This window comes from Microcebus murinus, chromosome 5 (genome assembly GCF_040939455.1).
Source record: "Microcebus murinus isolate Inina chromosome 5, M.murinus_Inina_mat1.0, whole genome shotgun sequence".
NCBI classification, from domain to species: domain Eukaryota; kingdom Metazoa; phylum Chordata; class Mammalia; order Primates; family Cheirogaleidae; genus Microcebus; species Microcebus murinus.
Genome location: NC_134108.1, coordinates 43,075,706 through 43,092,243, shown reverse-complemented (window position 1 = coordinate 43,092,243; position 16,538 = coordinate 43,075,706). Strand labels below are relative to the sequence as shown.

The following is a 16,538-nucleotide window of genomic DNA, read 5'->3' as shown; positions in this document are numbered from 1 at the left end:
AGGCCATTTTGCTTTAACACTTGGGGACAGAAAAGAGGCTTTTTAAGTAACTCTAGTGACAGAACAAGTCTCTGTCTCTCTGCTGTCCTCCTTCCCACCTCCCTCCCTGTTCCTTGCTTTGGCAAGAAACATATGCTGATGGTGCCAACTAATTTTGATCTTTCATAAATATAATTCTAGAGGAAAAGCTATCAAAATTAAGATACATAGTCAGAGTATTTCTTTCTAAACATATTTTTTAAATTACTTATTTCCTTTTCTGTTGGACTGACTCTTTGCCTAAGCTACATGGAATTGCTAAGTGCTTTCAAATTGTGCATTTCTTATGCTTTTCTTGATTTCAATCCTATAATTAGCAAATTGGAAAGAAGAAGAAAAGGTGAGCTTCCTATGAAGAACTCCTTAATTAATAAATCTTCAGAATTTCCAATATTAAAATAATAAAATAATGCAAGGTAAAATATATATAGATGATGACTCACAAGATTTGGTTTAAAATCTTCCCTCTATCACTTTTCATGTTGACCCACTATTTGAATGTTTTATTTCATGTTCTTACTTTCTCCCAATGTTTATTTTCTCATTATGGACAATTTAATTGGTCATCTTCAACTTCCCAGGCTTCCTTCAATATATTTATATCTGTGACTTCCTTGTTTTATTATCCCAATTGCTCTAAATAATAAGTTAAGACATAAAATCATATTTTAGTAAAAAGTTGTCAGAAAATATAAGGACATAACTCCAGAAAATATACAAAGAAAAGCTTCTATAAAATTGCTAAAAGCTAAGCCCCCATACTTCAGTTACAGATCAAAATAATAAAAAAAAAGCATAAAGGACTCAGCTGATAAAGGATTATTCATCTACTACAACAGACAAATGTTTCTCATACCTGTTTAAATACAATGCTTATATTTGTTTATAATGGAATATATACCAAACATCTGATAACACCATTTTTTGAAATTTTTATGATAAATACTTTCAGCTCTCCTCCCTGTAGCTATGTGAGTGGAGCATATACACATAAAACAATGACCCAACCCTTGAGCAACATGCTCCTGGGGATTGGAGCAAGTGACACACACCCAGCATTGGTTTATAGGTCTAGAATGTTATATATATTTATGGAAAAAATAAATAATCAATTTCTTTTCTAAATATATGACTGGAAGGCAATAATGCTGATGGAAAGAAGATAAAAATTCATCTAAATTTCATTCAAAGAATGTTATATGTCTTTTGCAGGTACTGCATTATGGAAGATTTAGAAACAGATTTATTGAAATTTAAAGGATTTTATGTTCACCATAAAGCATTTGATAATGACTTTTTAGAAAATTTAGATGATTTTGAAATTAGAGATGATGATATCTTCGTAGTCACATACCCCAAATCTGGTAAGTTCAGTATTCCAATAGCTAATCTAAGATATAAAATGATACTTCTGTATTATGAGAATTTAGTTTTTTCACTAGTATTACATATGGCCATATAGTGTTACTCCTTTGTAAATAGAAAACTCACTATTCAATATCTGGTGACATAGGTTTCTTACAATGCCGTTATTAGTTATTTCTTACTTGGCATTGGAATGGGCAAAATGTTAAAACTTTTAAACTTAAGATAACATCAAACACTAAATACTCAGGTAGGATGAGAAAGGAAGCAAGAATATTTAGCATTTAGTCAAGGATGGAACGTATATTTGAAGAGCATAAGAAGGAGAAAAGTTGGCATACTAATTATCATATTACAGAATAATTTCTAAACATTTTTAATTATCTCTAAGTCATAGAATGGTTTGTTTGATTAAAGCAACATGCTATATGGAAATTCAAGTATGGAAACCCTAAAAGGTTGTCAGTCTCCATGCCTGTGATTTTTATAAGAACTCACAACAGTACACATCTCAAAAGAATACACTCAAGCAAACAGATGCACCTTAAAACCAATTGACTGGTTGCAATGATAGGAGTAGGTGTAGCATTTGAGGTAGGAAGTGGGAATAAAAGGAACATACAAGTAGATAAATGAGGGACTGAAATGAATCAGTGATGGTAATATGTCATTTAGTGCAGGGAAAGATGAAGATTCCTTACTCTAACATCTGACATCCTAATAGGGTAAGAACAAAAATGTGGAAAAACAGGGAGGGAGAGGGTGAAGGGAAGTGGAAACAGAAGAATAAGGAGCAGAGGAGGGGAGAGGAGAGAGAGGGAGAATAAGGAATAAGGAGAGGAGGGAGAAGAAATGTAGGTAGACTCTTTTGCATGGGGAACACACTCTTCCAGGTCTCCTGTTCTTCAATATCTACAGACCTGTGGCCACCTCTTTTCAGCATTGGCAACCTGTCCCATACCAGAGTTGGTGGACTTAACGAGATGATATCTCTTTTAAAAGCAGTATGTGTTATCTGGGAAAGAAGGAAGAATGTAAGAAACTCTGTAGAGTTTCATATCAATGAATTTTCAGTGGAATATTTGGTCCAGATATGACAGCAAGTAGGCACATGTGGTCATAGTCTTCCCTGGCAACACTGAAGACTACAGCCACCAATATTTAGGTAGTAAGAGGAACATGTAAGGTCCATATCACCTGTACCTGCCATCAAGGGATGTATGTTCAACAGTGATCTTACCAGGTTCAGCTGCTCACCAGGGGTGATTGAATAGTCTTTGAAATTGAGGTCTAGGATGAGAATTGTTGAGAAGCAATACTTTTTCTCCTAGTGGAAATCTGATAAATATCCAACTGGACCTTGTGACTTTTTGGTGGCATAAACCAATCATTTCAACACATTTCGACCGAAAATTGCAGAAACACTACCTATATACAAGGAATGTGTTAAATCTTGAATCCAAATAATTAAGGGTACAAAAGAAGTATAAGAAACTAAATGTTCCCTCTAATCATAATTAATCTAAATACTTTTTTTAAGTCCCCTTTACAAGCCAACGGTCAAACTTCAGTTACTAACTTTTCATTTCTGTCTACATGTTGGTGTCAAAAGCCCTTTTGCAGGTATTAAAATTAAACACCATTTCCTTAATCAACAATCAGGAGGTAAACATGGGGAAAGGGGGAAAATAGAAAGTTACTTCTTCACTGCAATTCTTTTTGTCTGTGTTTATCTTAGCTAATGCTGCAAGAATAAGGTTGAGGGCAAAAATATACAAGTCAGCATAGAAGATAATTTGAAAGGTACCATATATGAAGCAGAAGAAAGTTTAAAAAGGTATCAAAGGATAAACCTGGTGAGAAACCTGCATCGAACATCCTAAAAGGAAAAAGAAAAGCAATATATGTTCCATTAGCCTTAAGTCATTTTGCATAAATGAAATTATCATACTGTTATAACAAACTTTATTTGACAAGAAAACTGGTTATATATATTTTTCTGAAAGCCATGCATTAATAAAAAAATTATTACTTTTGTAGGAACCATCTGGGCTCAGCAAATATTAAGCTTGATTTATTTTGAGGAACATCGCAAAAGAACGGAAAATCTGGAAACAATTCATCGTGTCCCCTTTCTTGAGTACTCCTCTGGACATATAGATTTTGGCAAAAGACCATCTCCTCGTCTCTTTGTTACCCACCTCCCATACTACTTGGTTCCAAGAGGGCTGAAAGACAAAAAAGCCAAAGTAGGGCATAGAAATACTATGAGTGCTGAAAAGAACTGCTCTCTTTCTTTACCTCCTCGTACCTCCTCACACTGATATAATAATAATTTATCTGGTAGCAAAGGATGAAATTGAACGTATTTTACATACTGTCATTTTCAGCACACATCTGCATTCTTCTGTTATAATATTTGAATTTGATTTTTCATCTTGTCTCTTTCCTAATTGTGTAGGTAATAGAGCTAATTTAAGCATTAATAGGCATCTATACATACACACATCGCATGAGCACTCCTGTCCCTCCTACACCCCTAGTGCCCTCCCAGGTTCCCTTTGACACTCCCAACCTAATTCTCAAGCTCCTTTCTCCCCATAGACCTAGTTACTTTGAAGATCGAGGGAACTTAGGACCAAGTCACTCTTCTGTATAATGACATTCTCTCCCTTTGTAACTTCCTCCCTGGATCAGTGACCACCATCTATTGAAAATGTCAGCACTTGGCTCTCTACCTTTCTCTCTAGCTCTATGCCTGTCCCTCATGTGATTGGAAAAGTTCATAGAAATGATCTTCTGACAGAGCCACACAAGGCACAGACTAACAAGGCAGCTGTGGTCAGCATTTTAGGAGGCCCATGTTCTCAGGTTTGTGCAAGTGCAGAATCAGTCCTGCAAAATCCTGAGAGTGAGGGCCTCCTTATAGTTCATAACTCAGGCTCTGCACTTGCCTCAGCCTGGTGGTAGCCCTTCCCTGCCTCCTGGTGTTCTTAGACTCCTGTGATCTTTCACCCGCCTTAGCCACTGTCTTCTATAACAGGCCTGCATCTATTGGCACCACTGATTGGTATCTGATATATACTTGGGTATTCATTTGTTTTTAATGTTTCTGGCCAGACTGTAGCACCTTCATGGCAAAGGTATAGGTGTGCTCGCTGCTGTGTTCAGAGTGTGTAGAACAGTGCCTGGCAGGTGGATTGGTTGAAAGAATGAATGAAGAAATCACCTGAACTTAAAGTGTGACTTCAAGCCCCTGGTTATTTGGCTGTTGCCTCCAATGATTTTTATTCCTTTTAGGGTGCTCCAATTGTAATAATCTTCTGGCCTATGACACAGGAAAATGAGTTTACTGGGGATCTTCTCAAGAAAGTCTCTTCACTCTTTAAAGAGGCCTTGGGGAAGAAAAAGCAGTGATGGCTCAGACATGGACGAGAGTCAGCTTGTCAGAGTAGAAAAGCAGGGAGACTGTAACTCCCTGATGACAACTCTGAGATGATAGGTTAACTGAATCTCTTCCAAACTAATTCCGGGCTTTCCTGCTTTGTGAGAAATTAGACATCCTTGCTATTCAGAAAACATCACTTGGGCTTTTCTCTAACCAATAATAACATGCTTAGGCATTATTGCTTCCTCCTTACTGGTTACTCCTCTGTCCAACCTCCCAGTGCTGATGATTCCCAGATATTTGGCCTCTCCTCCTCTTTTCCCTGTGTAGATAACTGGTAGGTAATATTATCCAATCACATCAAGTTAAATATAATGTATAAATAGTTGACTTTTTCCTCAATTCTAGACTGATATAAACTATTTAATATTTTCCATTGTTTGTCTAATAGACATATCAAACTCAAAAGATTCAAATAGAACCTTTTATTTTTTCCTCACACCTCTTCTCCTCCCACTTTCCCTGTGTTAAGAACATATGTCATTATCTATATAAGAGGGACACAACCAGGACAAGTGGCACAAGGAACTCAGGGATACTACTTTTATGTGTGTCATTTTTACATAACCAAATTAAAAAATGACAGGAAGCATTCTTATAACCAAACAATTATAGCAAGGAACTGAAAAAGAGTTAGTTATTTTTCTCAAGCCCAGAAGAAGCATTTGTTCATTTCCACCAATATCAACCGTTGTTGATAACCCATGGGTGAAGGACTGTACTTCACTGCATTAAGAGATTACTCAGGGATGAGGAGAATCAGGATCAGATGCACCCTGCATCCATCATCTCATCTCACAGCATTAGGGGCTAGCTTCTCTGTACCAAACTTGGAAGTTTTCACAGAGGAGCAACAAAAGTCATACATTTAATTTAAAAACAAAGATATATGGCCAGGTATGATGGCTTATGCTTGTAATCCTAGCACTCAGGGAGGCCATGGTGGGAGGATAGTTTGAGTTCAGGGATTAGAGACCAGCCTGAGCAAGAGTGAGACCCCCCATCTCTACTCAAAATAGAAAAATAGCTGGGCATCATAGTGCATACCTGTAGTCCTAGCTACATGGGAGGCTGAGGAAGGAGGATCACTTGAGCCCAGGAATTTGAGGTTGCTGTGAGCTAGGCTGATGCCACAGCACCGTAGCCCTCTAGCCTGGTGACAGAGAGAGATTCTGTTCTCAAAAAATAAACAAATAAAAATAAAAACAAAGATATAGGCATACAATTTTATCCAGAGCACCTGAATATTCTGTGCAGATATAGAATCAGCCAGAGTAGATATTGATGATCTTTTGTATTTAAATACTATTGGATTGGTTAATTGTTATTCAGAATTAATTTGTTTGTTATGGTGGACAATTTTAAAAAACAAATCTCCTAGGCTTATCTGAGTGCAGAGGTGTTTACAAATATTTGATTACAACAAATAAACGATTCCTGGGTTCCTTATCCATTCCCACTGTTTCACTTGACTAGCCTAAAAAAATCCAAACAACAAAAAATAAACAAAAAACCCCATCAAATTCTCTACTTATTGATAGTTTGAAAGCAAAAAAATACTTAGAATGTAACTTCTGTGTGCCAATCACTTGTGCTTGATTCAATAAGGATATACAAATAAAAATTAGGTAAACCTTATATTAAAAGATGACTAAAGCAAACCATAAATTTTATAATTTGAGTTTAAACCATTTTAGTAAATTGTTGCTATTCTCTCATATTTTTTAATGAAGTATTTTCACATGCATTAGTGAGTCAGTTGATTTTGGGGCGAAATTGCTCTTTCTGCCTCGGGGAGACAAGAAGAAGTAACTTCTGAGATGTATCTGGTGTTGCAGAGCAGGGGAAGCACTAAGTATAGAGGAGAAACTGTGAATGTTCAGGACAGAGAATTATGAAAGCTAAAAATAATGTGTTTAACCCAAGTGAAATGTATTCTGAAGAAAATATGATAAATTAAAGCATCAGAAACCATCATTCTTTTCTTTTTTTGCAGATTGTATACATATACAGAAACCCTAAGGATGTTATGTGCTCTTGTTTTCATTATGTAAACACTTATCCAATATTTAAAGCTGTAGACACCATTGAGGCATTTATGAAACAATTTTTGGAAGGGAAAGGTAACTGATATTAACACCCAAATACTATGTTTGCTGTGTCGCGATGAGTTTTTGGGCTTTATGAATATGGGGGGGGGGGAAGAGGTTGGCGAAAATAGAGTAGAGTGGCAGACAGTGGTCAATGTATCAACCCATTGGAATGATTTTCTAGAAGGACCAAGTCCTGCCATTCATGCCAATTCCTCTAGTCTCAACCATCCTCAAGAGGTTGCCTAGATTACAAAATCACTTACCATGAAAAGAGTGAAGACAGATTAGTGTTTCCCTAACACGGAGGTGTCTGTTCTATCTCAGCTAAGAAGGGAGCTCAGTTGAGATCACAACTGCTTTACTGCTTTGTCATTTCATCTTACATGTGGCACCTCCCAGAGGACTCTGTCTCAGAATTCCCTTCCCATTTGTTTTTCTAAGGATCTAACATAACTGGGTGAGAAGGAGCAAGGCCTGCAGAGACAGAGATGATAATATCACACAGGACGCCTAAGCTTAGGCAATTATCCACTAGGCAAAGCTAAAATAACACCTCTGGGACTCTACGTTGGCACCTGGAGAGGAGAAATGTCTCTCTCTCTCTCTGTGTTTGGGGACAGGTAGAGGAGTACCATGGAGAAGAATAATTCCTTGAACAGCTCTCCATTTTTGTCTTTCCTCACTCTAGGCTGCTTTTCTGTTCATAAAAACTGCATTTTAAAACACTAACTTGTTTTTGATTTTGTAAAATTCTTCCCTGGTGGCAGCTAAATGCTTCCCCAATAAACATGTGGCAAGGAAAATCTAGAAACTACCAACAGACATCTGTTTCCTTTTTGGTTCCTCGAGATTCCTACAGGTCATAATCTGTTCAACCCACTCAACATATTTACCTAATTACTTACCTCTTCTTCCCCCAGTGGTAGGAGGCCTTTGGTTTGACCATGTCAGAGGTTGGTACGAGCACAGAAACAACTTCAATATTCAGTTCATGATGTACGAAGAGATGAAGAAGGTGAGATGGGATCACATTTGTGTTTTATGTAAGCTCTAACCCAGTGTGGACTATTTAATCATTGTTCATGACCACAACACACAGAAAATGATGTGGAATTTGAGATCCAAGATTAAGTTTAATATGAGGCTTTTTTTCTGGTATCACTCACCTTATCTGTGTTGTCTTTAGTTAAGAATTGCATGAAAAATTAAATGAAAAAAATCGTACTTAGCAGAGCAGCCCACTCACTGGAATCCATGAAAGCCATCCTTCAACAGAATGGTGTGTAATGAAAAAAGATAAAAAATATTACATAAACAAGAAAATGTTTATGTTTTGTTGTGAGAATCTGGCTCCCAGGACAGTCAACTATAAGTGGCTTAATATACAAAAATGTCTATTCTTTAGTAACTGAGATGTAGAGGTTGGCTATCCTGAGGCTGGGCATGGCACCTCAAGGGTGTTATGAATGTTTCAAACATTTTCTACCTTTCCATATTGTCATATGTCCTATATCAGTGACATCAATCCTCACAACTATAAGAAAGTTGGTTAGAGGGACTGGTTCTCTTGTTTACTCTCAGCTTTGCTCCAAGATGAAAGTCAATCTCAGAAATTTCTTACATTTGACTTCCTCTTTCTGTTTCAATGGCCAAAGTTGAGTCTAATGTGTGTGTCTAGTTGAGTCGATGTGGCCAATTTGAAGCCTCCCTACAGTCTGGTCCCGCCCATCTCTCCAGGTATGTCTCCTACTTTCTCATCCCAGGTCTGTTTCCATCAATCTGAGGGTACCAGGTTTCTAAATGTTTTGTTGCCTGATATCTCATACATACCATACAACTACAGTACTGTGTATTTGTTTTCTTATGTTCACACTGCATATCTCCAGTTTTGTCTACCTATAAAATTACTATTTTTCCTTTAAGACCCAGAGTAATATCACTTCTTTGTTGTAACTTTCTTGTATTCCATTCCACAATCAGTCCCTTTCCCTAGATCTTGGACTCAATTCCCAGCACTGATTTTCTCCCATCCCCATGTCACCCAGGAGAGTCCCTGAAAGTAGAAACTTTGCTAAGTGAACACAGAGAAAATGAAAAATGTGCAATTAACCTAATTAAACTCTCAAACAGCAGATAAATGAAATATTTACCAGTATGGAAGAAGAAAGTCAAGTTGCACTGTCCAACTCCAAACTGAATACCAGTTGAAGCACCTACATTTTTCACTCCCGCAATGATATTTATCTGTGATACCTGCATATCTCTCCCTTCCAACAATTTGTATAATCTATCACACTGTGATTTATTTCAGGATCTCAGAAGTTCTGTGTTAAAACTCTGCAAATTTCTGGGTGAAGACCTGAGTGAGGAGACTTTGGATGGCGTGGTGAAACAGGCCTCATTTGAGAACATGAAGGATGACCCACTAGCAAACAATGAAAGCACACTCTACAGGAACTTTGGGCCAAAACTAAGAGAAGGCCATTTTCTTCGCAAAGGTGAAGCTCAGCAGTGAAGAGTGAACAGCTGTTTTCCACTGTGGTGTGGATGGAACAGAGTATAGCCCCAGGGTTTCCTGTAGAGTTTCAAACAGTGGAGCCTTCTTGGCCTTTGCCCTTCTCTACTCAGTTTCTTTCACATGATGTCTGCCTGGTGCTCTCCATGTGACTACATTATCTGGTTCATGAAGGTTATCTGATAGGAAACCTAAGCTCACAAACTCTATGGCCACAGAAAATCTACTGATGTCTAGCACAGTGTCTACCTGCCAACAAATTGATATTCATTTAAGATTATATGATTCCCCATACTAAACAGAGCCACAACAGCTGACAATGAAATATTGACAAGCCTATTGATCATCACTTGTTCTCTTCTATCTCCATGATTTATCCTGGAATTCTGACTGTGGTGAAAGAACAAGACACATTGGCTATTCTTTTTTTTATTGGGATGACTGCAACATGTCTTTTATTAAACTAGTATAACACGTTAAAAATTTATATTTATATTTCATTTATCTGGCCTCTGTAGAATGAGTTTTTAGAATACATGGATTTTTTCATACAATTACTAGAATTAAAAAATATTTTAGTTACTTTATCATTCCATACTATATTTCATGTTTGTTAACATAGTATTACATAGAATTATAAACATAGGCATAGCAGTTGATGTTTTCTTTTTTATTTATTTATTTTTTATTTCAGCATATTATGGGGGTACAAATTTTAAGGTATAAAAAATGCCCTTTCCCCCCTCCCCCCTACAATTCTGAGTTTCCAGCGTGACCATCCCCCAGATGGTGCACATCTCACTCATTATGTATGTATATACCCACCCTCTCCCCCCTCCCACCTGCCCAATACCCAATTACTGTAGTTCCTATGTGTCCACTTAGGTGCTACTCAGTTAATACCAGTTTGCTGGTGAGTATATGTGGTGTTTGTTGTTCCATTCTTGGGATACTTCACTCAGTAGTATGGCTTCCAGCTCTAACCAGGAAAATATAAGATGTGCTATATCACTGTTGTTTCTTAGAGCTGAATAGTACTCCATGGTATACATATACCACGTTTTATTAATCCATTATTGGATTGATGGGCACTTGGGCTGTTTCCACAGCCTTGCAATTATGAATTGTGCTGCTATAAACATTTGGGTGCAGGTGCCTTTTTTGTAGAGTGTCATTGGACCTTTTGGGTAGATGCCCAGTAATGGGATTGCCGGATCAAATGGTAGATCCACTTGTATCACTTTAAGGTATCTCCATATTGCTTTTCACAGAGGTTGAACTAGTTTGCAGTCACACCAGCAGTGTAGGAGTGTTCCTCTCTCTCCGCATCCACACCAGCATTTATTGTTTGGGGACTTATTCATAAAGGCTATTCTCACTGGAGTTAAGTGATATCTCATTGTGGTTTTGTTTTGCATTTCCCTGATGCTTAGAGATGTTGAACATATTTTCATTTGTTTGTTGGCCATTCTTCTGTCTTCTTTAGAAAAGTTTCTGTTCAAGTCCTTTGCCCACTTTTTAATAGGGTTATTTGATTTTTTTCTTGCTGATTTTCGTGAGTTCTAAGTAGATTCTAGTTATCAGCCCCTTATCAGATGGGTAGGATGGAAAAATTTTCTCCCATTCTGTAGGTTGTCTGTTTACTTTCATGACTATTTCTTTGGCTGTGCAGAAGCTTTGTAGTTTCATCATGTCCCATTTATTTATTTTTGTTGCTGCTGTGATTGCCTTTGGGGACTTCTTCATAAACTCTTTGCCTATGCCAATGTCTAGGAGAGTGTTTTCAACATTTTCCTCTAGAATTCTAATAGTTTCATACCTTAGGTTTAAGTCTGTTATCCAGCATGAGTTGATTTTTGTGAGAGGTGAAAGGTATGGGTCCTGCTTCAGCCTTCTAGAAGTGGCTATCCAGTTTTCCCAGCACCATTTATTGAAAAGGGATTCTTTTCCCCAATGGATGTTTTTGTCTGCTTTGTCAAAGATTAGATGGCTATATGAGGATGGTTTTATATCAGGATTCTCAGATCTATTCCACTGGTCAATATTTCTATTTTTGTGCCAATACCAGATTGTTTTAATTACTACAGCTTTGTAGTATAGTTCGATATCTGGCATATTGATACCTCCCATTTTATTTTTGTTGCCTAGGCTTGCTTTTGATATTTGGGGTCTTCTCTGATTCCATATGAAGCGTAAAATTATTTTTTCTATATCTGTGAAGAATGCTGATGGGATTTTAATAGGTATTGCATTGAATCTGTAGATCAGTTTGGGTAGTGCAGACATTTTAATGATGTTGAGTCTGCCGACCCACGAGCATGGTATGGATTTCCATCTGTTTACATCCTCTGCTATTTCCTTCTTCAGTGTTTCATTGTTCTGTAGAGGTCTTTTACATCCTTCATCAAGTATATTCCTAGGTACTTTAATTTCTTTGTTGCTATTGTGAAGGGAATTGAATCTTTGATTTGGTTCTCAATTTGATTGAGAATATGAATGCCTCTGATTTCATATATGAATATTGTTGGCGTATATGAATGCCTCTGATTTCTGTGTATTGATTTTGTATCCTGAGACTTTACTAAATTCATTAATCAGTTCCAGGAGTTTCTTAGTTGACTCTTCGGGGTTTTCTAAATATAATATCATATCATCAGCAAACAGTGAAAGTTTCATCTCTTCTGCCCCTATTTGGATACCCTTAATTCCATTTTCCTGTCTGATTGCTGTAGCCAAGACTTCCATCACTATGTTGAATAGAAGTGGAGATAGTGGGAAGCCTTGTCTGGTTCCAGTTCTAAGTGGGAATGATTTCAATTTTTCCCCATTCAGTATGATGTTGGCTATGGGTCTGTCATATGTGGCTAGTATCATTTTTAGATATGTTCCTTGTATGCCTATTTTATTGAGTGTTCATATCATGAAGGGGTGTTGAATTTTGTCAAAATCTTTTTCTGCATCTATTGAAAGAATCATGTGGTCTTTGTTTTTGCTTCTGTTTATGTGGTGAATTGCATTTATAGATTTACGTATGTTGAACGTACGTTCAACCCTCATCCCTGGGATGAAGCCCACTTGGTCGTGATGGATTATTTTTTGGATAGGCATCTAGTTTCGGTTAGCTAAGATTTTGTTGAAAATTTTTTGCATCTATATTCATTAGGGATATTGGTCTGTAGCTTTCTTTTTGTGTTGCATCCCTTCCTGGTTTTGGTATCAGAGTAATATTTGCTTCATAAAAGGTGTCGGGGAGGTTTTCATTCTTGTCGATATTGTGGAATAGTTTATGCAAGATAGGTATTAGTTCTTCTTTGTAAGTGTGGTAAAATTCGGGTGTGAAACCATCTGGACCGGGACTTTTCTTTTTAGGGAGATTTTTAATTGCTGTTTCTATTTCAGCTGTTGAGATTGGTCTGTTCAGGGAATTTATTTCTTCCTGATTGAGCCTAGGGAGGCTGTGTGTTTCTAGAAATTTGTCCATTTCCTCCACATTTTCTAGTTTGTGTGCATAAAGGTTTTTGTAGTATTCATAAATTATATCTTCTATTTCCTGATGGAGCTTATCAGAGATTTCTCTTTTCTGCTTTTCGTTAACCTTGCCAATCACAAGTCAATTTTATTTATTTTTTCAAAGAACCAACGTTTTGTTTTATTAATCTCCTGAATAGCTTCCCTGTTTTCAATTTCATTTGGTTCTGATTTGGTCTTGTTGATTTCACTTCTTCTGCTGGGTTTGGAGTTGGTCTGTTCTTCTTTTTCCAGCTCTTTGAGTTGTTTCATTAGATTGTCTATTTGTGATCTTTTTGACTTTTGGTTATAGGCATTTATGGAAATAAACTTTCCTCTCAGAACTGCTTTAGCTGTGTCCCAGAGGAGTTGATAACTTGTCTCTCCATTGTCGTTTTCTTCATAGATTTTTTTTATTTTCATCTTGATTTCTTCATTTATGAAGTAGTCATTTAGTAGGAGGTTGTTTAATTTCCACGTGTTTGTGTAGAAGTGTGAGTTTCTGTTATGTTGATTTCTACTTTTATTCCACTGTGATCTGAGAAGATACATGGTATGATTTCTATTTTTTTAAATTTCTTGAGGTTTACTTTGTGTCCTAGGATATGGTCAATCTTAGAGAATGTCTCGTGAGCTGATGAGAAAAACGTATATTCAGTGGATTTTGGGTAGAATGTCCTGTAAATGTCAGTCAGAGCCAGTTGTTCTAGAGTTTTGTTTAAGTCCATTATTTCTTTATTAATTTTCTGTTTGGAGGATCTGTCTCGTGCCGTCAGTGGGGTGTTGAAATCTCTGGTGATTATGGAGTTGCTATTAATCCATTTGCTTAGATCCAGTAAGGTTAGCTTTATGAATCTGGGTGCACCTAAGTTGGGTGCATATATATTTAAAATTTTTATGTCTTCTAGTTGAACTGTGCCCTTCACCATTATATAATGACCATCTTTGTCTTTCACTACTTTTTTTTTTTTTTTTTTGGAGACAGAGTCTCACTTTGTTGCCCAGGCTAGAGTGAGTGCCGTGGCGTCAGCCTGGCTCACAGCAATCTCAATCTCCGGGGCTCAGCGATCCTACTGCCTCAGCCTCCCGAGTAGCTGGGACTACAGGCATGCACCACCATGCCCGGCTAATTTTTTGTATATATATTTTTAGTTGGTCAATTAATTTATTTCCATTTTTGGTAGAGACGGGGTCTCGCTCAGGATGGTTTCGAACTCCTGACTTGAGCAATCCACCCGCCTCGGCCTCCCAAAGTGCTAGGATTACAGGCATGAGCCACCACACCCGGCTTGTTTGTTTAAAAACTAAATCAACTGAGATTAGAACTGCCACGTCAGCCTTCTTTTGGCTTCCACTTGCTTGGAATACTGATCTCCACCCTTTTACTTTTAGTCTATATGCATCTTTGCAGGTTAGATGTGTTTCCTGAAGACAGCATATACTTGGCCTGTATTTTCTTATCCATTCAGCCAGCCTATGGCTCTTGAGTGGAGAGTTTAAGCCATTCACATATATTGAGAGAACTGATAGGTAAGGTAGATTACTGTTCATTCTGTTGGGTTGGATGTTGTTGCTTTGATTTCTGTCTTGAGCCATTGTAATATCTGGCCTTTAATCTTTGGGTTTTGGTTGTTTTTATATTCGTGAGTTTTTATTATGGTGTTCCGTGTGTGACACTGTTTTGAGGACTTCTTGTAGGGCTGGTCTTGTCTTGGTGAATTTTCTGAGACTTTGCTTATCTGAGAATGTCTTAATTTCTCCTTCATATATGAAGCTTAATTTTGCAGGTTACAAGATTCTAGGCTCGGCGTTATTTTGTTTTAAAAGAGTGAAAATGGGTCTCCATTCCCTCCTTGCTTGTTTTTTTTCAGTTGAGAAATCTGGAGGTATTCGGATTCGTTTTCCTTTATATGTAATTTTCTTCCTGCATCTCACAGCTTGTAGGAGGGTCTCTTTTGTTGATATTTTGGTCAGTCTGATGACTACATGGCATGGTGTTTTCCTGTTTGCATTGTATCTCCCAGGAGTCCTTTTGGCCTCTTGTATTTCTAATTCTAGGTTACTGGTTAGACCTGGGAAGTTTTCCTCAATTATTTCTTCAAAAAGCTTATCTAACCCTTGGGTTTTTTCTTCCTCCTTCTTGCGAATCCAGTGGACCCGCAGGTTATTTTTCTTCGTATAATCTCACAATTCTTGTAAGCTTTGCTCGTGTCTCTTATTTTTCTGCTCTAGCTCTGTGATTAATTTGATTTGAATGAGTTGTCTTCAAGCTCTGAGATTCTTTCTTCTATTTGGTCTACCCTATTTTTGAGGCTTTCCACTGTGTTTTGAATTTTCCTGAATAAATTCTTCATATCGAGGATGTCTGATTGATTCTTCTTCAAGATGTCGATCTCCTTAGTGAACCTTTCTTCCAATTCTTGTATCTTCTTCGTAGTTTCTTTGTGTTGATTATCCATTTTTTCTTGCATTTCATTAAGCTTTTTAACAATCCAATTTTGGGATTCTTCTTCTGTCATTTTAGTGTTTTGGGTTTGTTCAGGCTTCATTTCTTGAGAGTTGGTGTATCTCGTAGGGGGAGTATATTCGGCTTGATTTTTTTAGTTGCATTGGGTCCTCCCTATCCTGGGTAGATTGCTAGAGCTCAGTCGACTACTTTTTGTGGTTTCTTGATCAACCACTGGGGAAAGCTCTTCCACCACACTTGGAAGGTTCCCCTGACAGGGGTAGCTTTTGGAGAGAGTGGGTTTTCTTGTCTCGCCCCACCACCAGGGGTGGAGCCTACCACTTTGGACAAGAAAGATGCGGGCTGAGGGGAGGCGGTATCTCCCCAGGCTGCCCTGCATGCCCTGCACCCTAGTGGCTGTAACTCCCTTCGGCTGTTAGACTTCTCAGTAGATCCTTGATGGAGCCAGGCCTGAGGAGCCGACTGCAGATTGTGTAGGGGCGGGATTTGCCAGGAGAGACTCTAATCTGGGCGGGGGTAGGGGACTTGGCCGCTGCCAGCTGGGCTGTGGACCTCCTCAATGGCGATCACTAGCCCACTCATAGGGCACCAGTACTGAGGCGACTGATCAGGGTGCAGCCAGTGCCACATTGGGGGCCTGGGTCAATAGGATGCCCCGCAGGTTCCTCCATGCCGCCTGCCCGCCCGTCTTCAGTCAGAGCCCACGCTTTTACTGGCCCACCCTGTGCAGTTTTATTCACCCGGGGCAGTTCCAGCTTAGAGCCCCCTCTTAGTCTCGAAGGTTACCGGAGGTGAGACCTCTAACCACCTCCCAGGTCTGCGCTGATCAGTTTCTTTCTGTCTTGGAGCCGTCCTAGCACAGGGCTCAGGGGAGACCACGCTGCCGCCTCTCACCATCAACCGCACCCTCCAGGACCCTCTTCTCCTGCTGCGATTTCGCACCAGTTTCAGACAGGTCTCTGGCTGGGTGGGTGTGGAGGTCAATGGGGAAGCAAGGAGTTCTCCTGTGGGTCTGATCCCACTTCACCACCTGGCCTGGAGGGCCAGCGCCCTCCCACACACCCTATTGTTTGCTTTGCACTCTCCAGAGAACGCAATCTTATT

General features: G+C 38.5%; 1 protein-coding gene across 2 annotated transcripts in view; it reads left to right on the top strand.

Annotated features, from left to right (window-relative positions):
- The window catches only part of LOC105870545 (amine sulfotransferase-like), a 50,393-nt gene that overhangs the window by 31,472 nt on the left and 2,383 nt on the right, over nucleotides 1-16,538 (top strand). For both annotated transcript variants that reach the window (XM_012763190.3, XM_076002728.1), the window contains exons 2-6: nucleotides 1,252-1,403; nucleotides 3,445-3,653; nucleotides 6,849-6,975; nucleotides 7,866-7,960; nucleotides 9,257-9,443. In XM_012763190.3, the coding sequence (XP_012618644.1) occupies nucleotides 1,262-1,403; nucleotides 3,445-3,653; nucleotides 6,849-6,975; nucleotides 7,866-7,960; nucleotides 9,257-9,443 (760 nt within the window). In that variant the 5' untranslated portion in view covers nucleotides 1,252-1,261. The remainder of the gene's footprint in view (nucleotides 1-1,251; nucleotides 1,404-3,444; nucleotides 3,654-6,848; nucleotides 6,976-7,865; nucleotides 7,961-9,256; nucleotides 9,444-16,538) is intronic.